The sequence below is a fragment of the Cucurbita pepo genome, chromosome 4 (assembly GCF_057944985.1).
Source record: "Cucurbita pepo subsp. pepo isolate OVF chromosome 4, ASM5794498v1, whole genome shotgun sequence".
NCBI classification, from domain to species: domain Eukaryota; kingdom Viridiplantae; phylum Streptophyta; class Magnoliopsida; order Cucurbitales; family Cucurbitaceae; genus Cucurbita; species Cucurbita pepo.
In genome coordinates, this window is record NC_141801.1 from 9338642 (window position 1) to 9358523 (window position 19882).

At 36.4% G+C, this 19882-nt stretch overlaps 2 protein-coding genes and 1 non-coding gene across 8 annotated transcripts; 1 reads left to right on the top strand and 2 right to left on the bottom strand.

Moving 5' to 3' along the window:
• Nucleotides 1–3227: 3227 nt before the first annotated feature.
• On the top strand, nt 3228–4833 carry LOC111793850 (heat stress transcription factor B-4). The gene is made up of 2 exons (XM_023675912.2): nt 3228–3621; nt 4212–4833. The coding sequence occupies exons 1-2, from the start codon at nt 3403–3405 to the stop codon at nt 4698–4700; spliced, it is 708 nt and encodes a 235-aa protein (XP_023531680.2). The 5' UTR covers nt 3228–3402; the 3' UTR covers nt 4701–4833.
• A 554-nt stretch (nt 4834–5387) lies between these two features.
• Nucleotides 5388–18441, bottom strand: HDA15 (histone deacetylase 15). 6 transcript variants are annotated; one of them, XM_023675320.2, is made up of 18 exons: nt 18295–18441; nt 15499–15805; nt 15226–15411; nt 15024–15135; nt 13794–13870; nt 12718–12793; nt 12473–12537; nt 11786–11841; nt 10839–10962; nt 10600–10725; nt 10438–10488; nt 10005–10073; nt 8993–9101; nt 7529–7608; nt 7305–7387; nt 7159–7204; nt 6770–6938; nt 5388–5722 (listed from the first exon to the last, which is right to left on the bottom strand). In XM_023675320.2, the coding sequence occupies exons 2-18, from the start codon at nt 15739–15741 to the stop codon at nt 5601–5603; spliced, it is 1794 nt and encodes a 597-aa protein (XP_023531088.2). In that variant the 5' UTR covers nt 15742–15805; nt 18295–18441; the 3' UTR covers nt 5388–5600. The 6 variants fall into 6 exon arrangements, with proteins under 6 accessions (XP_023531088.2, XP_023531085.2, XP_023531090.2 ...); XM_023675317.2 differs by having other exon boundaries at nt 15226–15414; nt 18295–18440; XM_023675322.2 differs by having other exon boundaries at nt 15226–15414; nt 15499–15731; nt 18295–18433.
• Nucleotides 18442–18895: 454 nt separating this feature from the next.
• TRNAD-GUC (transfer RNA aspartic acid (anticodon GUC)) lies at nt 18896–18967 on the bottom strand. Its single transcript has one exon. It is a non-coding gene; the product is annotated as a tRNA-Asp (tRNA).
• Between the last annotated feature and the right edge of the window lie 915 nt (nt 18968–19882).

A 19882-nucleotide genomic window follows, 5' to 3' on the forward strand; every position in this document is an offset into this window, starting at 1 on the left:
TTTTCCTCCTTTTTTGCTTTTCACACCCTTCTCTCTCTCTATCACTATATATCAACCATCTACATCAAATATATATACTTCATTATTACCTTTAAAAGTACTACTTTCCTTGCTTCCTTTTCTTCGTCTCGTGGATCTTTTACGAGTATTCTTGTCGCTCTTATACCTATATTAATGCTTTACGTATGTTTACTTAACTGTTCTTTTAGTTCGACGTTGGTGAGAAGATTTATATTGATATCTCGAAGTTTTAATGTGAGATCCCACGTGAGTTGGAGAGGGGAATGAAACATTCCTTGTAAGGGTGTGGAGACCTCTCTCTCTATCAGAATCGTTTTAAAACCATGAGGCTGATGGCGATATGTAACAGGACAAAGCGGACAATATTTGCTAGCGGTGTGCTTGGGGTATTACAAATAGTATCAGAGCCAGTCACCAAGCGGTGTGTCAGCGAGGATGCTAGGCTCCCAAGGGAGGTGGATTATGAGATCCCACGTTGGTTGGAGAGGGGAATAAAGTATTCCTTATAAGGGTGTGGAAACCTCTCTCCAACAGACTCGTTTTAAAACCGTGAGGCTGATGACAATATGTAACAGGGCAAAGTAGACAATATCTGCTAGCGGTGAGCTTGAGGCATTACAAATGGTATCAAAGCTAGTCATTAGGTGATGTGCAAGTGAGGACGCTGGGCTCCCAAAGGGGGTGGATTGTGAGATCCCACATCTGCTGAAGTGGGGAATGAAGGACGTGAAACCTCTCGTGAGGCTGACATCGATACATAACGAACCACAGCGGACAATATCTAATAGCGATAGGCTTAAGGTGTTACATTTAAAATGGTAACTATCATTTTAATCAATTCACGCACGATCATACTTACAATCATATCAGTCAATGTATAAAACTCTGTAACTTTCATAAACGAATCAATTCAGACTTTTCGTATCAAATAGAGGGTCGTCTGTATTTTTTAAGAAGCGTGCACACATGTGAGAATCCTTGCATGATCGGTTTTCAAATCGAGAGCGTAATAGCGATTAGTTTAAGCGATGACGTTGGAGTAGCAGTGAATCCAAAAGAGTAGAAGCATATAAGACAAAGGTTTAGATGTGTATGTGTTTAAAGAAAAGAAAGGGTTTTGTGGGTCAGAATCACATGGAGATGGAGAAAGGGCATGTGATTATAATACACAATGGATCCACAACCATTCATTCACAACCTCTGACCAAATTCAACACTTATTCTTTTGGAATAGAATCTTCTTCATTATTCAATTCCATTCCCTAACAAACAATCATCTTCTAACCCTATTTCTCTTTCTTTTCTTTCTCCTACACGTTCCTCGGTTCTCGATTTAGTTCTTAAACTGTAGTATATATAACCGTTTAGTCTCGACCCTTCTAGATTTATAACAAATTAGTCCTTGTAGTTTTGAGTTTTGTAACTATTTTGTAAGATTCCACATCGATTCGAGGGAGGAATGAGTACTAGTGAGGATGCTGGGCCTTGAAGGGGGTGGATTGTGAGATCCCACGTTGATTGAAGAGAATAACGAGGGTTAGTGAGGATGATGGGCCCCAAAGGAGGGTGGATTGTGAGAACCCACATGGATTGAAAAGAGGAACAAGTGTCAGTGTCCTCGCTGGACCCTGAAGGGAGGTGGATTGTGAGATCCCACGTTAATTGGAGAGATGAACGAGTGTCAGAGATGACGTTGGGCCCTAAAGGGAGGTGGATTGTAAAAACCCATATCGATTGGAGAGAGAGGACACTGGACCCTTAAGGGAGGTGGATTGTGAGAACTCACGTCGATTGGAGAGAGGAACAAGTGTCAGAGAGAACGTTGGGCCCTAAAGGGAGGTGGATTGTGAGAACCCACATCGATTGAGAGAGGAACAAGTGTTAGTGAAGACGATGGGCCCTAAAGGAGGGTAGATTGTGAGAACCCACATCGATTGGAGAGAGGAACGAGTGCCAGAGAAGACGCTGGACCCTAAAGGGAGGTGGATTGTAAGATCATACATCGGTTGGAGAGGGAAACGAAACATTTTTTATAAGGGTGTGGAAACCTCTCCAAGAGTAGAGACATGTTAAATACCTTGAGTAAAAGTCTAAAAAGAAAAGTCCAAAAAGAACAATATCTACTAGCGGTGGACTTTAGTTGTTACATATTCAACCCTACCTACGAGAAAACTTAAGAAACGTCCCATTTGAGGGGGTGGGGGCAAGTAATAGGAGCGAATGAGATGGCTGGATTTGTCCTAGAAACCAGAGAAAGGGTCTCAAAAGGGATAAAAAAAAACACAATATTCTTTTGAAGACAGTGATTCAGTGTCCTGATTAGCCAGTTTTTGACAGAAGAAGTAGGAAAAAAGAAGCATATACAATATCATTCTTCACTTCTCACTTATTATTAATATTATTACTCTTTTTTGTTGTATATCAATATGTCACGGGCATGCTTTGAGATGTACAAAGCTTAGGAATGTTCCTACCTCTTCCTTCCCTAGTCAAACAAAACAAAGGACATTAGAATTTTTGGGACCCTCTCTTTCATGTTCGTTCGTTTATGAATTGCTTTACATTTCTAACGTTTCGAAAATGTTAATACGATAGGAGATAACGTGAATATCGAGAGAGTTTATGATAGGAAGTCGAATCGATATGATATTAGTTTGAGAAAGTGTGTGACGTGAATTTGGTGATGGAAGTAGAAAACTATGAGATATCTCACAATCCCCTCAAGGGAAAGTCCAAAGAAGAGTAACTCTGAAAGACGCATTTTGAAAACTGAAAACCGTGATGCTGACGATGATATGTAACGGGCCAAAGTGGACAATATCTGCTAACAATGGATTTTGGCGGTTACAAAAACTTAGTTTTTGAATCCTCTTGACCTCAGCTCAACCATAGTTTCTTTGGCCAGCGTTGAATTTTGTGATCGACCCTTTTGAATTGAACTAAAGTTCGTTCACGTGGGATTCTCTTGTACTTTTAAATCACCTCTTGTTATCCACCATGCTCGATCTTCCTCAGCCGTAAAACTAATTAGTACTCATTTGGCATCGACCGATTCATTATCAAAATCATCGATCGACCCGCATCGAAGACCAACAAGCATGCCATTGATCTTTGTTTCTTATGCAAACAAGGGCAATAGGAAGGGAAATGAGATGATCCGTGGGCTAAGGACAAATAAAAAGACACTCAAATATTTTAGATGTGGAAGATCATGTGCTAAGAGAGAGAAGAAAAACAGAGCTTCACACATTAATGACATAGTCATATGTTGTTGTTTGTTAAAGCAAAGCCAATTATAATAATGAGAGAGAGAAAAGGAAGAAAGTGGGTTTGAGTGGATGCATATAAAGAAGGAAGAACTGAGGAAGAACAGCTGCAAATATGGAGCAGATGATTGAAGGTGATAAGCCAAATCCAGCGCCCTTTTTGACCAAAACCTATGATTTGGTGGATGATCCTCGCACTGATCATGTTGTTTCTTGGGGCCAATCTCATTCCACCTTTGTTGTTTGGAGCCCTCCTGAGTTTGCTACTCATGTTCTTCCCAACTACTTTAAACACAACAATTTCTCTAGTTTTGTTCGTCAACTCAACACTTATGTACGTATCTTTCTCATTATCTTGTTCTTGTTCTCGTTCTTGTTCTCGTTCTTGTTCTCTTGTCTCTTAGAGAGTTTGAACCTGTGGCTCGAGATGGTTTATGGGAATGAATAGTTCTCGTGTATAATTAACCATTTGGGTCTGGGTCAACTTCCTCTTAATGGGATTCTTTAACTTAAAAGGGATGCGTGAGATGTTCTCAATCTAGATAGAATTTAAACCTCGGGTCCATGAATGAAACGTCAGTGTCCAACCATTATGAACTATGCTCATATTAGCTTATTTTTTATCGGATTTGAACCTACGAGAGACCGGAGCATTTAATCGCCATCTAACTAGCTATAGAGATTCGTTATGAGATTCAAACTTAATAACGCTCGAGAGCAAATATCAATGTCTAAACAGTTGAGTTATGCTTGGTAATAGTGTTGTTATATATTGTTTGACGTTTTTTTCAATCCTTAGAACGAACGAAGCCAAAAACCATTCGATTGACGTTTTTTTCAAAGTAGAATTCAAACCAACGATTCGTTAATGTTAATTGGTTACGCTATGCTTGAGTTAGTGAATAATTTGATTGTGATTGACAGGGATTCAAGAAAGTAGTAGCAGAAAGATGGGAATTTGGGAACGAAAACTTCAAAAAAGGAGAGAAACAATTACTCTCACAGATTCACAGAAGAAAATCTCATAATTACAATAATAATAATAATAATAACAATCTCCAATTCTTCCATCTACACGGCGAGCTCTTCACCGCCACTTCCTCCTCCGATTCCGACGTGCTGGCGGCGCTGACGCAAGACAACCGGCGTCTACGACGAAGGAACTTCATGCTGCTATCGGAGCTGACCCAGATGAAGAATCTCTACTCGGACATCATATACTTCATCCAAAACCACGTGAAGCCATTTGATCAGAGAAACGGGAAATGGGTGGCGAAGTTGGTGGAGTTGGAGGCTCCGCCGCCGCAAGTAGCGGTGGCTGAGGCGGCGGGGGAATCAGAAGAGGTGAAGCTATTTGGGGTTCCGATTAGAGGGAAGAAGAGAGGAGCTTCAGATGAAGAGGATAGAGTTTGAAGCTTAGTTTTTTAGTGCAGTTTAGATTTCTTTTTGGTTGAGATTTTTGTACATAGATATTGATGGAATCATTGAGGATGTTTTGGTTGGGAATGGCGATCATGATTATTCAAAATACAATAAAAAAAATTTGTTTAAATCTATTTGGTTCTGTCCTTTTTCCTGCTTTATTTATTTTTATATATATTATTTATTATAAAATATTATTTGATTTATTAAGATAATTTACAATTTTTACTTATTAAAAAATGAAAAGTTATCTTTAAAAAAAAAATTAAGGGTTCCCACCCTATTAAAAATGAATATAAAATTTCAGAATAATAACCGGGACAAAAAGTTTTTCATCCCCTCTCTGTCCTATGGACATCTCTAACAATAATAAAATGGGTGAAGTAATCATTTATTTTCGAAGTTCAAGTGTAGAAAGTACTATTTGATAGCCACCACGGATCCTAGAGTGAATTTCGACTAGCCTCTACTAAATACATTCTATGAACTTTAGACAATTCTATAATCTGACATACTATTTCTTCGAAGAACAAAGAAAAAAGTCTTCATTCATCTTTGCTTCTAATCGAACGATGTAGACGACAGTAATCTGTTCGAGTTTTTTCTGTTTTTAACCCCTTTGGGTTATTTTCTTTTCCTTGTATGAGTTAATCCACCTATAAAATGGACAGTGGGATGGAGAAAGATAACAAGGGTGAAGTTGCATTTGGTGAACCAACAGTACATAAAAATTCTAAGCTTTCAACTGGCAACTCCTGTCAGAAATGTGCCACTAAACAATAACAAGAGCTACAAATATCCAGGGAATCCTGAGACTCAAGGGAATACAGAGATTAACAAAATTATGAGGAATGGAAGTGTTGATGAAAATGAAAAGCACAAAATAATACGTTAGAAACCCTTTCCTCTTACACGAAGTTGTCCTTTTAGTAGATGATACAACAGCTTCTTCCGACTCCATTGCCAACATAATGGAGGCACAACACCCCGTCCTCTCTTCTTCCGTGGTTTTCCTGCATATGAGAAGGCACGAGATCATAAAGCTTTAAGATCCACCAAGACAAGACAAGACAAGTGTCTGCCACAAAATGTTTGAGGTCGGAACAATTGATCCTAGACATGCAACCACTAATAAAACTAGAAACTCATAACTTTAATAACATTTGCTAACCTAAGTTCAACTCATAATATATCTACAACTAAAATACTAGAGGGTTATATCTGCAAAGGGAGTGGACACCGGGTGGTGTGCCAACGATGACGCTGGGTCCTAAAAGGGGGTGGATTGTGAGATCCCATATCGGTTGGAGAGAGCAACAAGTACCAGCGAGGACCCTGAGCCCTAAAAGGGTGGTGTATTTTGAGATCTCACATTAATTGGAGAGAGGAACGAGTGCCAAGGAGGTCGCTGGGCTCCGAAGGAGGGCGTATTATGAGATCCCACGTAGGTTGGAGAGGGGAACGAATGCCAATGAGGACACTGGGATCTAAAGGAGGTGGATTGTGAGATCCCACATCGGTTGGAGAGGGGAACAAGTGCCAGCAAGGACGCTTGGCCTCGAAGGGAGGTGGATTGTGAGATCTCACAATGGTTGGAGAGAAAAATGAAATATTCTTTATAAGGGTGTAGAAACCTCCCCCTAGCAAATGCGTTTTAAAAACCTTGAGGAAAAGCCCTAGCAAACGCGTTTTAAAAACCTTGAGAGAAAGCCCGGAAAGGAAAGTCCAAAGAGGACATAACTCAAATAATCATATTATCATATTGGTGATTGGTAAACCCATGTCCACAGAAGTTGCAAGGTGGAATCTTTTCTAATCCTTCCTACCACTGCTTTCTGCTTCAATTGGAGAATTAGCCATAAATTTTCTTTACCCAAAATTCCAAATTAATTTCTAAGGCAAAGGAAAGGATAAACTTGGTTAAAATGGTTCTTTACTTCAAATTTACATCCAATCACTCAAGTTATCTACCTCAGCTCCAGCCTAGTTAAACCGATTACCGTAACAATCTTCCCCTACATGCAATGCACATGCAAGCAAAAGGAAGAGAAAGTCCTTACTTCTTTGCGTTGTATATATCTCGTACTGTGATTGTAATTGTGAAAAGCTAGATTCCAGCACGGGCCAAAAATTCTTTTGAATCGCAAGCACGTCTAGTACAGTTTTCATCCCAGCTCTGGAGGGTAAAGGATCGTCCAAATCGCTTCCAGGACTTTCTCCCAGCAATACCTTTTTTATTGCCACAACAGAAACGTAAATAATTAATGAGGTAGAATAAGTTATATCCTAAGCACCCTGAAATATAAGCATGGAAATAGGCAGCATACATAATGCTTCAGCTTAACTAGAGATAAGAATTAGAGACAAGAAAATATTAGCAACTTCTAAGACAAAATAATAAATACTGCTCAATTTCAGTTTTCGTTTTTCCATTGTTTAGAAAAGGCACCTTGATTACTGCAGTAGCTGAAGATGATATGGAACGAAGATTATAGCTGCAAACAGAAATCTCAATCAACTTAGCACTAGGCAGGAGAAAATACATTTAACCAACTCTGAGCGCAAGCCACAAGGATCAAGAAATGAGGAACAGACCCGCCTTCTAAAATAACTAGCAACTTCCCACCGGAGACGATATTCAACAAGTAAGTCATCTGTGCATACCCAGCAGGAGTTACCTGGAATTTGAGAAGAAAAACGAAGTTGTTTAATATGAACCAGAAGTCATGATAGAACAGAACTCAAGAAATTTAAACTGTGAATCAAAATAGAGAAAATTGCCCAATAATATAACCATCATTCAATAAGAAAATCCTTACATCACACATTCCCAATGGATCACCCCTTGCAGCATCAAATCCTGCTGATATGATAGTGAAATCAGGGGCAAAAGCAGAAGCTGCAATGAGTCAAGATAAAAGTATATCAGAAATGAGGAGTTCAAATTAGTACTAGACAGCACCTTCAACATTTGAAAAATAAAGCTTAAAATTAGTGCTCTAGATATTTTTTAAAAATAGTGCTCTTCATTCCCATAAATAGACTTATAATGAGAATTATTACAAGGTCAAATTCAATATCTCTCACCTTTTCTTCCTTTTTTTCAATAATATGAAGATAATTGTAACGATGAGAAGAAGTAACAAATAAGAGAATTGCATATGTTCCAGAGGCCAAACCATATAACAACAAAGCTTCTCCGTTAAGCCATCATCAAAAGTATAGTCGTACAGGTTGGTGATTATAAAAAAAACCTCTAGTAACAAAATAAAACCATCGAAAAACATTAATTTTGACCCTAATCCAAAAGTCTTGAGAGTTTCTCTCCTTGTCACCAAAAAGTATACTGTGTTCTTCCAAATTTCTTGATAACATGGCCAAAATTGAAACTGAGACACCAGGTTTTACTTTCATTCTTGAAAGCCAGACAAATGGCAAGTTGAAAGACGAGGCCCTCGACATTCAGAGGGGCAACACAGCCATAACATAGTGCAGGATCAACAAATGGAAGATTGGAAATTTTGAACAAAAAGGTAATTTTTTTGCAGGCAGTTACGCAAATATTTTTCATCTCTTCTGTCCATGAGAAACACTTTCAACAAGAAACCAGTGGATGATATTCAAAATAACAATTTTCTGAAATAAAAGATTATTAAAGGAAGTAAAGAACCTTATATATCTTTTTCTCAAACCTCAACGGGTTCTTAAATGTTGTTTAGGGAGTATTAATTTTCAAATACCATCATTAAGATTCAGGATACATTCCTATGTCATACAAGAAAATGTCATCAAACCATTTAACAACTTAAAATATATATATATGTATATTCTGATGAGGTGATGTAGAAACAAGCAACAACTTATTTATCTAATTAATTATTTAGGGGGGACTGGAGAGGAACCCAGAGTAATAAATCAGAGTACGATACATATGGCTCTTCTTAAAAGAAAAACAAATAGAAAATTAAAAAATGAAAAGGTGAACAATTGGAGTTAAGATATCAAACTTAAAAACCGATGGGAGCAAACATGATCAAATTGAGAAATATCTGGAGATAAAATATAGCCACCATAAATGCATTAATGATAAAACTATTCATATCATCGGAAATCATATACACGGCCCAATTCAAACATCAATTTATCACTCCCTGTAATAGGAATGTTCTTTTCTAAAGGGATGATTATTGTGAGGTGCGATAGAAAATGTTCCACACTATTTCATTTTATATTCAGAAAATATTTTGACACAAGATTAAACAAGTAAAGGCAATGGAAATAACCTATGGGAAGCACAACTTGCTTAAATGCAAAAATGTAATCATTATCACCAACTCCCGACTGACTCCAAGGAACATTCACACAATATCCTTCTGCTCCCATCGTGCCAACCTAAAGAAGTGAATAGTTTTAAATAATTAATGTTCTCACAGTAGAAAGCCCACTCCAAGGCAACAAGCATTTTGGTTGGTTGGAGACCAAAGTGCACAAGAAAAAAAGTTATACAGTGAAGCAAGGCACAGAGAAACAATTGTCATTTATAATTATACATACAATATAAGTAAAAGAACCAAAAAGAAAAATAAAATAAAATTTATATGGTAATAAATATGATTCTCTATTATTATCCAACTCTTTGCTAGATAAAAAATGAAAATAAAAATAAACAATGTGTTACTAAAAAATTGGACAGATAGAATATTGTCATTTCATTCCAATTTCACTAGTTAATTTTTTAGCAGATATGCTTAAAACTCGGACACTGCACGTCCATGTACAAAACCAACACTCCAATACTAGTTGAACACATATAGGAAACTTGTTAAAAATGTCAAATATGTTAAACACAACAGATAGATAATTAGGTGTTATGCACTTGCAAACATAAGTTGAACGATTATGTCACTTGAGCTAAAGTGTTTAAACTTTTTTTTCTTTTGGGACAAATTGGATATGTATCAAACACTTGCTAGGCCCATCCTCTGCGCAATCTAAACGGTTTCCTTGAAAAATCATGATTTCTCTCTTGCCATAAACACTGATAACAATAGTCCTAGTAAAAATAGATTGGAACAAAGGATCAACAAACCCTAGCACATAATAAGCTCATCTTTCCATGCACTCCAACAAAGAAATATAAACTAATGCACTCCAACAAAGAAATATAAACTATGTTTGCAATTCTTCATTGCTAGAAAAAGTATCCAGGCCACAAATGATAGGGATGAAAACCACATGGTTAACTTAGCCCACACGATAAAGTGAGGTGCAGGATTTTAAAAGATAACCAGTTACCTCATCAGCAGCTCCAGTTCCAGGATAGAATCTACCGAATTCATGCCTATGTAAAGATATATACAAGACCTACAAAATTGGGTCAAAATTGTTATTGAAACTGTACAAAGTCCTGAAATGACTAGAAGGAAAATCACAAAGATAACCTCTGTTTGTACAAATATGTGAAACAGTAGAAGAAAACTCAAGTAAATGCATGTTAGAAAACCTACAGTAATAAATTAAGCAGTTTTGAAAAGGTCCCAATTCATCACAAGAATGTTCCAGACATTAATATAATAGATATATTCATGAACCCCAATACAGGCTTGTGATTAAAACTTACAACAGTGAAATCATCTTGTCAAGCAAATTTTTCCATCTTTTGCAAATAAGAGATCAGAAAAGGAAGGTAAACCACAAGGTAGAGAAGTTCTATTCATAAAGAGCATACCGATTTATTTTGCTCAAATATTTCCTGTGTTCCATTTCCATGATGAACATCCTAAAGTAGATAGAATTAGAATGAATAGAGAGAGAGAGAAAAAAAAAATTGTGAGAGAGAATTAAAACCAGTTGTAGGCCCTACAACTTGGGAGAAAAACATTGACCTTACCCAATCAACTATTAAAACCTTCTTAGCACCAGCAGCCTGAGCTGCCAATGCAGATACTGCCGCATTGTTATGGAGGCAAAACCCCATGGCTTGTTTAACACCTGCATGGTGACCAGGAGGACGAACCTGAGATTTAAAACACAGTCAGACAACATTATAAAGGAGCATTACAAAAAAATCCTTTTTCTTTTAATAACAATGAAATAAACTTGGGGATTCGAGCATGTTAACTTTCATACCAGAGCAAAACCATTTTTGGCACGACCAGAAAAAACTTCTGAAGCAAGATCAGCACATAAACCGGCTGCAAGCCTAGCAGCCTGTGCTGAATGCTTATTTGCATAAGTGTCAGGTGTGAAATAACTGCCATAAAAAATAAACCCACAATCAATCAGCAAACAGAACATCGTGAACATCATAGCCAATATCTCATAGAAAAAGCAATCAGCAAACAGAACATCGTGAACCCACTAAAGATGCCCAAGTATTCAACTTAGAGCGATCATGATTCACAGTTAATACCCATAATGGAGTTCCTTATATTAATCTTGAGACTCGACATCGCTTCAAAGAAGGAAGGTAACCTATTCAAATTAACAAAGTTACATCACTATAACAAAAGAATAGAGCATCGTCCATGAATGGGAGGTGCAAAAGGTGAAGTCTCTCCCTATAACTGCAAGGAAATCCTTAAAACAGCTCTTATCCCATTTGGTATAAACTAATCTACTTGGAACATCGACCACTCGAATAAAAAGAAAAGGAGAGAAAGAGACTACCTGCCTAAGACCTCTAGAGGTAAAAATCATCCCTCTCGACCTCCTTCACATTTCTGACGCAACTCGACATCCTAGACCTCCACACTTATAACCAAACCCCTTCTTCTCGAAAGCCTTATCCAAAAACATTTAGTCATGTAATCATAGGCCTTCTCAATTCAATCTTAAATACAATGCCTTTAAGGTTCCTCTTTCTATAATCCTCTATGGTTTCATTGTCCACAAGGACTGGGTCTACAATTAATTCTTTCCATTTGAGTCAGCATGAGTTACAAAAAGTTTATTTCATCATTCATACTTGAATATACAATAAACAAGGTCATATATAATCTAGTCAGATAGAAGCAACTGCATTTTATCATTCTATATAACAAACAATAGAGAGAGAATGGCCATTATGAACATACCAAGAAATAACATTGCTCGACACCTCAACAGCTTGAATATTCTCCGCGGAGTGAACCTTTATCCCAGTGTATAGTAAAATAAATAAATCACAAAATGATTCTCATAAAATAACGGTAAATCACAAAATGCTTCTCATAAGATAAATGAAGGGAAGTCATATTTAAGGAAAAAGTACCAGCATTACTATCAAGATATCTATGGACAAATCCACAAATTAAAATAATGAACATCGATTCACATGACACTTTTTTTCCTCCAATCATCAACATTTTGTCAATAATTCCCTTATCATCCATGATATTTCATTGATACAACATTTATGAAAATTGTTACCAGTAACCACATCATCAATTTTCATGCATATTCATTGATATATCAGTCAACATTAGTAAACAAATCTATACCACCCACCATTACTTGTCAATGTCTATATCAAAAAAATTTATGTCAAAATTTTAGAGTATGCTCATCATTCATTTTTCTTCTTTATATAAAACTTAGATTCCTCTTTATAGTTCATTTTTGTAATTGCCCAATTTCTATTATCATCATCCCTATTTGATTGGGTAGCTTTCCACCAGATGGCATTTACGAGGCTTTAGATTCCTTTTGGATACTTCATCTACCAATGAAATTAGTTCTCACCAAATTTAAAAGAATGCCTGAAAATAAATGTAGTTCCTTACCATCTCAAGTTCTTCTTTGGTAATTTCTCTCGCTGGGATAGGATAGCATCTTCCAGGAAAAATTCCTATACGCAATAAAAAATTTCCATTGCTTAGAATCCAATGATAAAAGATTGAAAGCAATAAACTATATAAAAACATATTAAATAGTAATCATTAACCCAAATATTTCCTACCTTAAAAACAAAAAACAAAAAAAAAACAAAACAAAACAAAAAACAAAAAAACGGTGAAGTAAAGATTACCAGCTGTAGCCAAGCTAGCAGCAATAGCTCTCAGACGATCTGGTCTTTCTGGGTGCGGGTGTGACTTCATTTCAACCTTCTCTAGCAAGAACACCACCAAACAGGAAGTAAAGTTCTAGAAAACCAACGACTTAAAAAAGTTTCCAACAACATAGTATGCAAAAATCATTTTCAATCTAAACCACAGACCCAGACAAGAGCATGGATATAACAAATAAGAACACAGTGACATGCCATTTGCATAAACAAATCGAAACAATAAAAATAAATTAAATTTAGATTTTAAAAAGGGAAAGAAAACGTTTTTATTAAAGAAGAGAAGATTAAATTAAATAAGAACACATTTAGACATGTTACATTTTTCTTTTTCTTTTTTTCTTTCCTTTTTTATACGAAAAAACATTTTTATTAAGGAAGAGAAGATTACAAAAAGGAGGGATAAGGACTTGCCCTCAAGGCCAAGGGAATTTAGAAACGGCTCCCAGTTGGCAACCATATTATAAAGTAAAAAAATCTTGACAGGAGGAAGCTAGAAATTTAACCAAATCCCAAAACTCATCCAAACTAGGGTAAAAAACCCCCAAAGTTCTTTGGTTTATTTTAAACTAAAGCCTCCAAAAGAGTGATCCATGACAACATTTGTCCAAATAACTTAAGTAGAAAAATGAGCATATATCAGCTGTATCAAAGCCATATTTAGCAATAGGAATGAACACTAGGATAAGCCTTAGAGATGGGTAGGAAGCTCTAGAACTTAGTTGCAATGAAGGAGAAGATGAATTTGGTCCTCTGTAACTTTATTGTAAAGGAAACACTATGTAGGAGCAAAGTGGATAACAGAAAACATATTTCACAACATGAGACTCTCCTCATATTGTAGCTTTAGCTTTCCGGACAGCCCCCTTATTTCACATGAAAAAGAAATTTGCAGTATAGAATTAAACCATGGAGGTTTCCACGGGAGAACACAGGAGAAGACATGTGTTGCATCCACACATAGAGAAACAAAAGAAATGGAAAAAAAAATAGAATGCTTGAGAATCTAGAACATAAAAGTTTTAAACAAATTCCCATACTTCTGAATGCAGCAACATTCTCTCATCAAAGCCTATTGCCGTGGAACTATTAGACGTTGATACTTGTGAAACCATGCCTGCAAATACAGCATAAGAATAACTGCAGTTAGACTCTTGAAAGCAATAAATAACGACCAATGAAAGTAAAAAAAAGACATAAAAACAAGGACTACCAAGAAAAACTGAAATTACAAGCAGCAGACAACTATTGGTGACTGGAAAAGGGGATAATTACAAAATAGCTAAAGTTCCAACTAAAGAGAGACCTTAAAATGCGTCAAAACTCCAAAGCCTTCAAATACCTGTTATACCCAAGGCTCCTTCATTCAAATAGTGTAAAAACCGACTCGCAATGGAAAATGACCTTAATCCTTAAACAAAAGGTCCAACATAATTTTCTCCATCATATTAGTATCTTATAGATACTCAAAAGGATTCTTTTCCTTCTGAATTGGAGCTTTTTTCTTGTTCATTAGGCTAGTACTTATTTGTCTCCTTTTGGGCTATCGTCTTTGTAGGCCCATTTTTCATCTTCTGGCCAATGTTGGCCCTCTTGTGCCATTTCATTTCTTCTTAATGAAAGCTTGGTTTTCCAAGAGACAGAGAGAGGAGGAAACAAAACAAAAGACCCCTAGAAATGCCAACTCTCTATCAGAAGCCAACACCACACCATCAAAGAAAAAAATCTTCAAAGACACCCACGAACACAGCACACCAATGAAAACCAAGTAAAAGAAGAGATTTCTTAGGATTTGTCCAAGCTGTTAATACTCCCCAAAGCTAACCAGGAAAAAGCGTCAATTCTCCCTAAGATTTGCAACTTTCATAGTGTTGGAGAGATGTGTCAAATGGTTGACACAAAAGGGTCCAATATCTTAATACAAGAACTTATACAAACGTTGATTGAAAAATGATCACAGCACACGTATCAAATGACAGAGAGGAGAAAAGAAATAGCCGGGGAAATATAATACATCCAATTAAATTCAGAATATTATAACTTCACCACATATCCATACTGCCGTTATATCTGGTAATTTTTCAACGAAAACATCAGCCAGTTTTCTCATATATTAAAAAAATAAATAATACGAGATGACCAGAAATATGACCACCCATTCACCAAACGAATAAAATAAAAAAGAATACATGAATACATAGAGAAGAAGAAGGTTAAGGAATTAAAATGAAAGATAACACTACATGTCCAATAGCAAGAACATGACTCACCTTTGTCAGTTCTCGTTTCTAGCTCAGCCTCTAATAAAGTTGATTCGTGTAAAAATGAAGGAGCAAAAAACCCATGCTTCAATATTCCTGATTCTCTATGTTCTCCACATGACTGCAAGAGAAAATATGCACCTAAATATGCAGAACACAAAAGTTGACAGAAGAAAAAGGGAAATTATGTTGAAAAGGAGTACAAACAGACGTCACAATGTACGGCAACATCGAGGTTGGCCATGGTACAATTTGTACAGAACCACTTCATTATTTCCCTGAGTTTCTGTAAAGGTTCCCAGTCACTATCATCGTCGTCATCCTCATCATCATCCTCAAAGATGTCCAGGTTGTTACACATATCTTGGAATGTCATTTCTCTCTGCTGCCTTGCCTTCTTCTGAAGTAAAACCATATTGTATTTACACACAGTGCAGTAAAAGGACATAGTCATCAGTTACTAATGAAATCATGTTTTACTTACACGTAAAGTATCGGGTTGAATATCTATATTTACGCTGCTTGGTACATCCCTATAAGAAGCTATGCCAGTATTATCATCTCCACAGTTATAATCTAAACTAGGTCTAACACTACTTCTATCAGAGCCTGATTTTCCATGTCTTCCATTCAAAATTTGACTTGGGAGTTCGTTGCCTTGCTTCTGAAGATTTACTTCAGCCTCCCCATCCACTAGATGACTCTGTTGAAGTATTTCTGAAACCATTATGCCTTGTGTTCAGGAGTTGGGTGAAAATGTTCATCAGTTAATGTCATCAGCAAGACAATAACTACTAAAACCAAAGAACCAAAATAAGTATGTGGTAAATAAATCATGAAAGAGAGATGAAGATCCAACTGACGAGTACGAAACAGTCATTCCATCAACAAAAGTAATAATGATAAATAAACAATACAAACAAAAGAGCAGAGTGAGAAAGAGCAACAGATGGGCAAAGGACATGGAAATTGGTGACAACCTTTAGAGATTCAATATCCATGCATGAGGCTACTAAGAATCCAACTTTAAATTTAAGTTGTTTATTTGTAAGAAACTAGATTTTCTATAACAGTCCAAGCCCACCGCTAGCAAATATTGTCTTCTTTAGGCTTTCTCTTCTGGGCTTCCCCTCAAAGTTTTAAAACGCATCTGTTAAGGAGAGGTTTTCACACCCTTAAAAGAAATGTTTCGTTCTCCTCTCCAACCGATGTGAGATCTCACAATCCACTCCCCTTGGGAGCCCATCGTCGTCGGTGGCACGCCACCCGATGTCTGGCTCTGATACAATTTGTAACAACCCAAGCCCACCACTAACAGATATTATCCTCTTTGGGCTTTCCCTTCTGGACTTCCCCCCAAGGTTTTTTGGGTTGTTACACTTTCACTATAAAGATGGAGCAGAGTAGTCTCCACCAAGCCAAGGGATTACCCAAAAAAAAAAAAAAAAAAAGCTTCCCAGTTAGCAATAATGTGAACACGCTAAATTTAAGTTTCAGCTACTGCCTTTAGCAACTTATAGGCCTTGTTCCACAAAGTCCCAAAATGGGTGCTCTTAAGTGCGCTGGATCATGTGCCTCAACCATATTCACATGCACTTCTCGCTTAGATGCAACAAATGTTTTAATAAACTATGGCTAAATCAGGTAAATAAGAGAAAACTTAAACAAAAACTAGTAGTTCTCCTTTGTTCAACATTCTCACCCGAAATGTGCCCTCTCACTCTCTCTAATAAATGCGAAGAAACATGAAATATGACTGAATTAAAAACATAAAATATGGAGGACTGTACTCTATTGATGAACAAAATTGGAAAGAAGAAATTACTCAGTGATGACAGGTTTAAATTTTTAGATCTCTGCGATTGATTGTGCGGTTTATTTGTAAGAAATCAAAACTCTGTCCTTAAACTTCATCAGTCTTCAAATTTTCAATCATATTTCACGCGGATTTTTAATATTCTTTGCTGAAAAATGTACACTTTATACATTGTGTACTTTGTCTCGTTGAGGCTCTTACTACTTTTGCATCTTGTGCCTAAAGGGTATATGCTTCACGCCGTTAAAGCCACTTACGCCCTCCTCACACTATAACAGGACTAAACAACTTGCTCTCTAGGACCTTTTGCACCTTTTCCCCCGAAATGGCTTCGAAGGGTATCATATCAATTGTCGTCGAATAGCTGTAACTACCTGTGAATTTCATGAGAGCAAGTGAATGTCCCAGCTACTACTAAACTATAACACATAGACACGCAACATGTATGTTTCAGATTCATACTCAACATCCCTGTTGGGATATCAGTTTGGTGATTAAATGTTGTACTACATTCTAACAGAGTATAGGAGTCAAACTTGTCATAACATCAATATAACTTGAGAGTATCTACCCAACACTATCTCGTAGGTATACCATGAGATCTAATTGTCTCTATAGGTATAGTCCTAGCATGACAACATGGCATACGTCCTTTTCAAACGATCTACCATCACTAAAAATCATGGTGCACCTCCCACTATCTCTAGAGGTCTTGTCGTGACATTCACTACAACACGCCCCCCTTTCCAACCGGAATGCTTAAGGTTTGTAGTTAACCACCAAGTCTATGCCTCTTAGCTATCGTCTATCGATACATCAAACACTTCCTAGAAAACTGAGAACTTCTTCCTATATTCATTCATGACCCTCAAACACAAAAGAAAACTCTTCAAGATTGTTGTACCCCTCAGTACCACCAGAATGCATTACAAACGGTGGTTATGCGGCTTTCTTGACCGCTCTTTCTTGAGGAACTTCATTCCCCATTGCATATTTAAAATTTCAACTATTAAAACCCCACCCCCAACCCTACCTTGCACTACATAAATAGGTGGATATGCATGTTTAAACTAGCACTTGAAACTTGTAACAAACAAACTTTCATCACACCTAATCAATCATCTCCTCTCTTCAGAACCCTGTGGAGTGAAAAATCCTGTACTCTCAAGTGAAACTTGGGTGAGCTACAACCCAGCATATACAGTCACTACAAAAATTCAACCAATACATGGGGAGAGAAATGTGAATTCTGAAAGACGGAACACAAAATTATAATAAGAACAAATAGAAACCCTAACTTCCAACAGAAACATTTAGAGAAGAACGATTCAAACGGGGCGTCCATCGGGATCGAATCAGTGAGATTTTCAAAACGAAACTGAAGAGAAGATTAGCGGGAAAGATAAACAAGAAGAAGAAGAAGAAGAAGAAGAAGGAAGGAAGAAGAGTGATGAATAATCGAACCTGCGCTAAGCAAAGATGAGTCGCTTCAGCTCCATGGCCAAAGCACTAGTACGGCAGCGGGAGTCGCCCATCCATTTCCATTGTTGCAAATCGAGGTAAAAAGAAAATGACCCATTTTGCAAACGAGTCCTTTGACTTTAATGTAATTTCAGTTTGCGTCCATTTCAAATTTTCGTTGAGTTCCGTGCCTGAAAGCAAAACTAAATCTTTTTTTTTTTTTTTCTTTTTTTTATGATAAAATAAATAAAAGTAAATAAATTATTTTTTTTAATTCTAAAAAATGTATAATTAAAGAAAATAAGGTTTAGCATGTCTATTAATACTCTTATAATTAAATTAAAACAATTTAATATTAATTAAAAATTGCCCAAAAATAATAGTTGTCATAATTAATTTAAACCATTTATATATTAATTAAAAATCACCAAAAATAATAGAAGTTATTTAATTGGTAAAAGTAAAATGAGAAAAAGAAACACACGCCGTTATAAGGGATCGAACGCGGGTGGACTAAAATAATAAAAATAATAGTTGTCTGTCATTTAGAGAATAAGTTATTTAATTAGTAAAAGAAAATAAAAGGGAAATTGTGAAAATTATACGCCGTTGCCGGGGATCGAACCCGGGTCACCCGCGTGACAGGCGGGAATACTTACCACTATACTACAACGACTTATTGATTTCGGAATAAAGAGTTTTTTAAAAAATCTATAATATTATAATACTAATTATTGCATCTTAATGCGCCATCCTAAACACGATACCCATATCTTTTTATTTTAAATTAAACGATGATACGATGATACAATATATTAAAATATTATATGATAATTCATCTACCATGACCATTGACATAAACCTGCCCAATGAATTATCAACATCAGAGATTTATGTTAAAAATGTTACCCAATAAATATATATATATATATACTAAACTAGGAGTCGAGATTTGAAGATTACAAATGTGGATGATAAAATTGAGAAATGATACACCCCTTAAAAGCTAAATTACATATTCGGTTGATATAAAATTTACATGTTCGTAACCAATTGAGCTATCAAAATCATGACAGTTAAAACATACATATTCACCGGAGTCTTGTGTGAGAAGTTCAAGTCCATATCAATATACATCGTTGAACTAACAATAACCAGATCACAAAGATTGAATAATTTGCAATTCAACCAAGTTGGAAGTCATGATTCAAACATCTTTGATGAAACACAAAAGTTTTGAGTCCATTGGTGATGTTCATGAATTAGGATGGGTTCAAGGTACATTTTTTAACAAGAATTTAATTAAATTAAAGTTCACTCCTTTACATGTAACTTCTAAAGAAACCAATTTAAATATTTTATTCGAGGCACCTTTAAACAGCCCGATCATGACATCCAAACCAGTTAAATGCCATTTTTTCATTGACCGCTTATTAATATCGAAAGAATAAGGATGCTGTTGGAGTGAGTCCGACGTTGGTTAATTTAGTGGAAGATCATAGGTTTGTAAGTGATGAATACTATTCCATTGGTATGAGACATTTTGGGGAAGCCCAAAGCAAGGCCATGAGAGCGTGGACAATATCATACC

What these genes read in the sequence shown, in the direction of transcription:
- HDA15 (XM_023675317.2), bottom strand. Translation starts at nt 15,741, where the DNA reads ATGGTTTCAGAAATACTTCAACAGAGTCATCTAGTGGATGGGGAGGCT. An exon ending in AGAAACGAGAACTGACAAAG is followed by an intron (nt 13,871 to 15,023) that starts GTGAGTCATGTT and finishes CTGTATTTGCAG; the next exon opens with GCATGGTTTCACAAGTATCA. An exon ending in TGCTAGCTTGGCTACAGCTG is followed by an intron (nt 12,538 to 12,717) that starts GTAATCTTTACT and finishes TATTGCGTATAG; the next exon opens with GAATTTTTCCTGGAAGATGC.
- LOC111793850 (XM_023675912.2), top strand. Translation starts at nt 3,403, where the DNA reads ATGGAGCAGATGATTGAAGGTGATAAGCCAAATCCAGCGCCCTTTTTG. An exon ending in TTCGTCAACTCAACACTTAT is followed by an intron (nt 3,622 to 4,211) that starts GTACGTATCTTT and finishes TGTGATTGACAG; the next exon opens with GGATTCAAGAAAGTAGTAGC.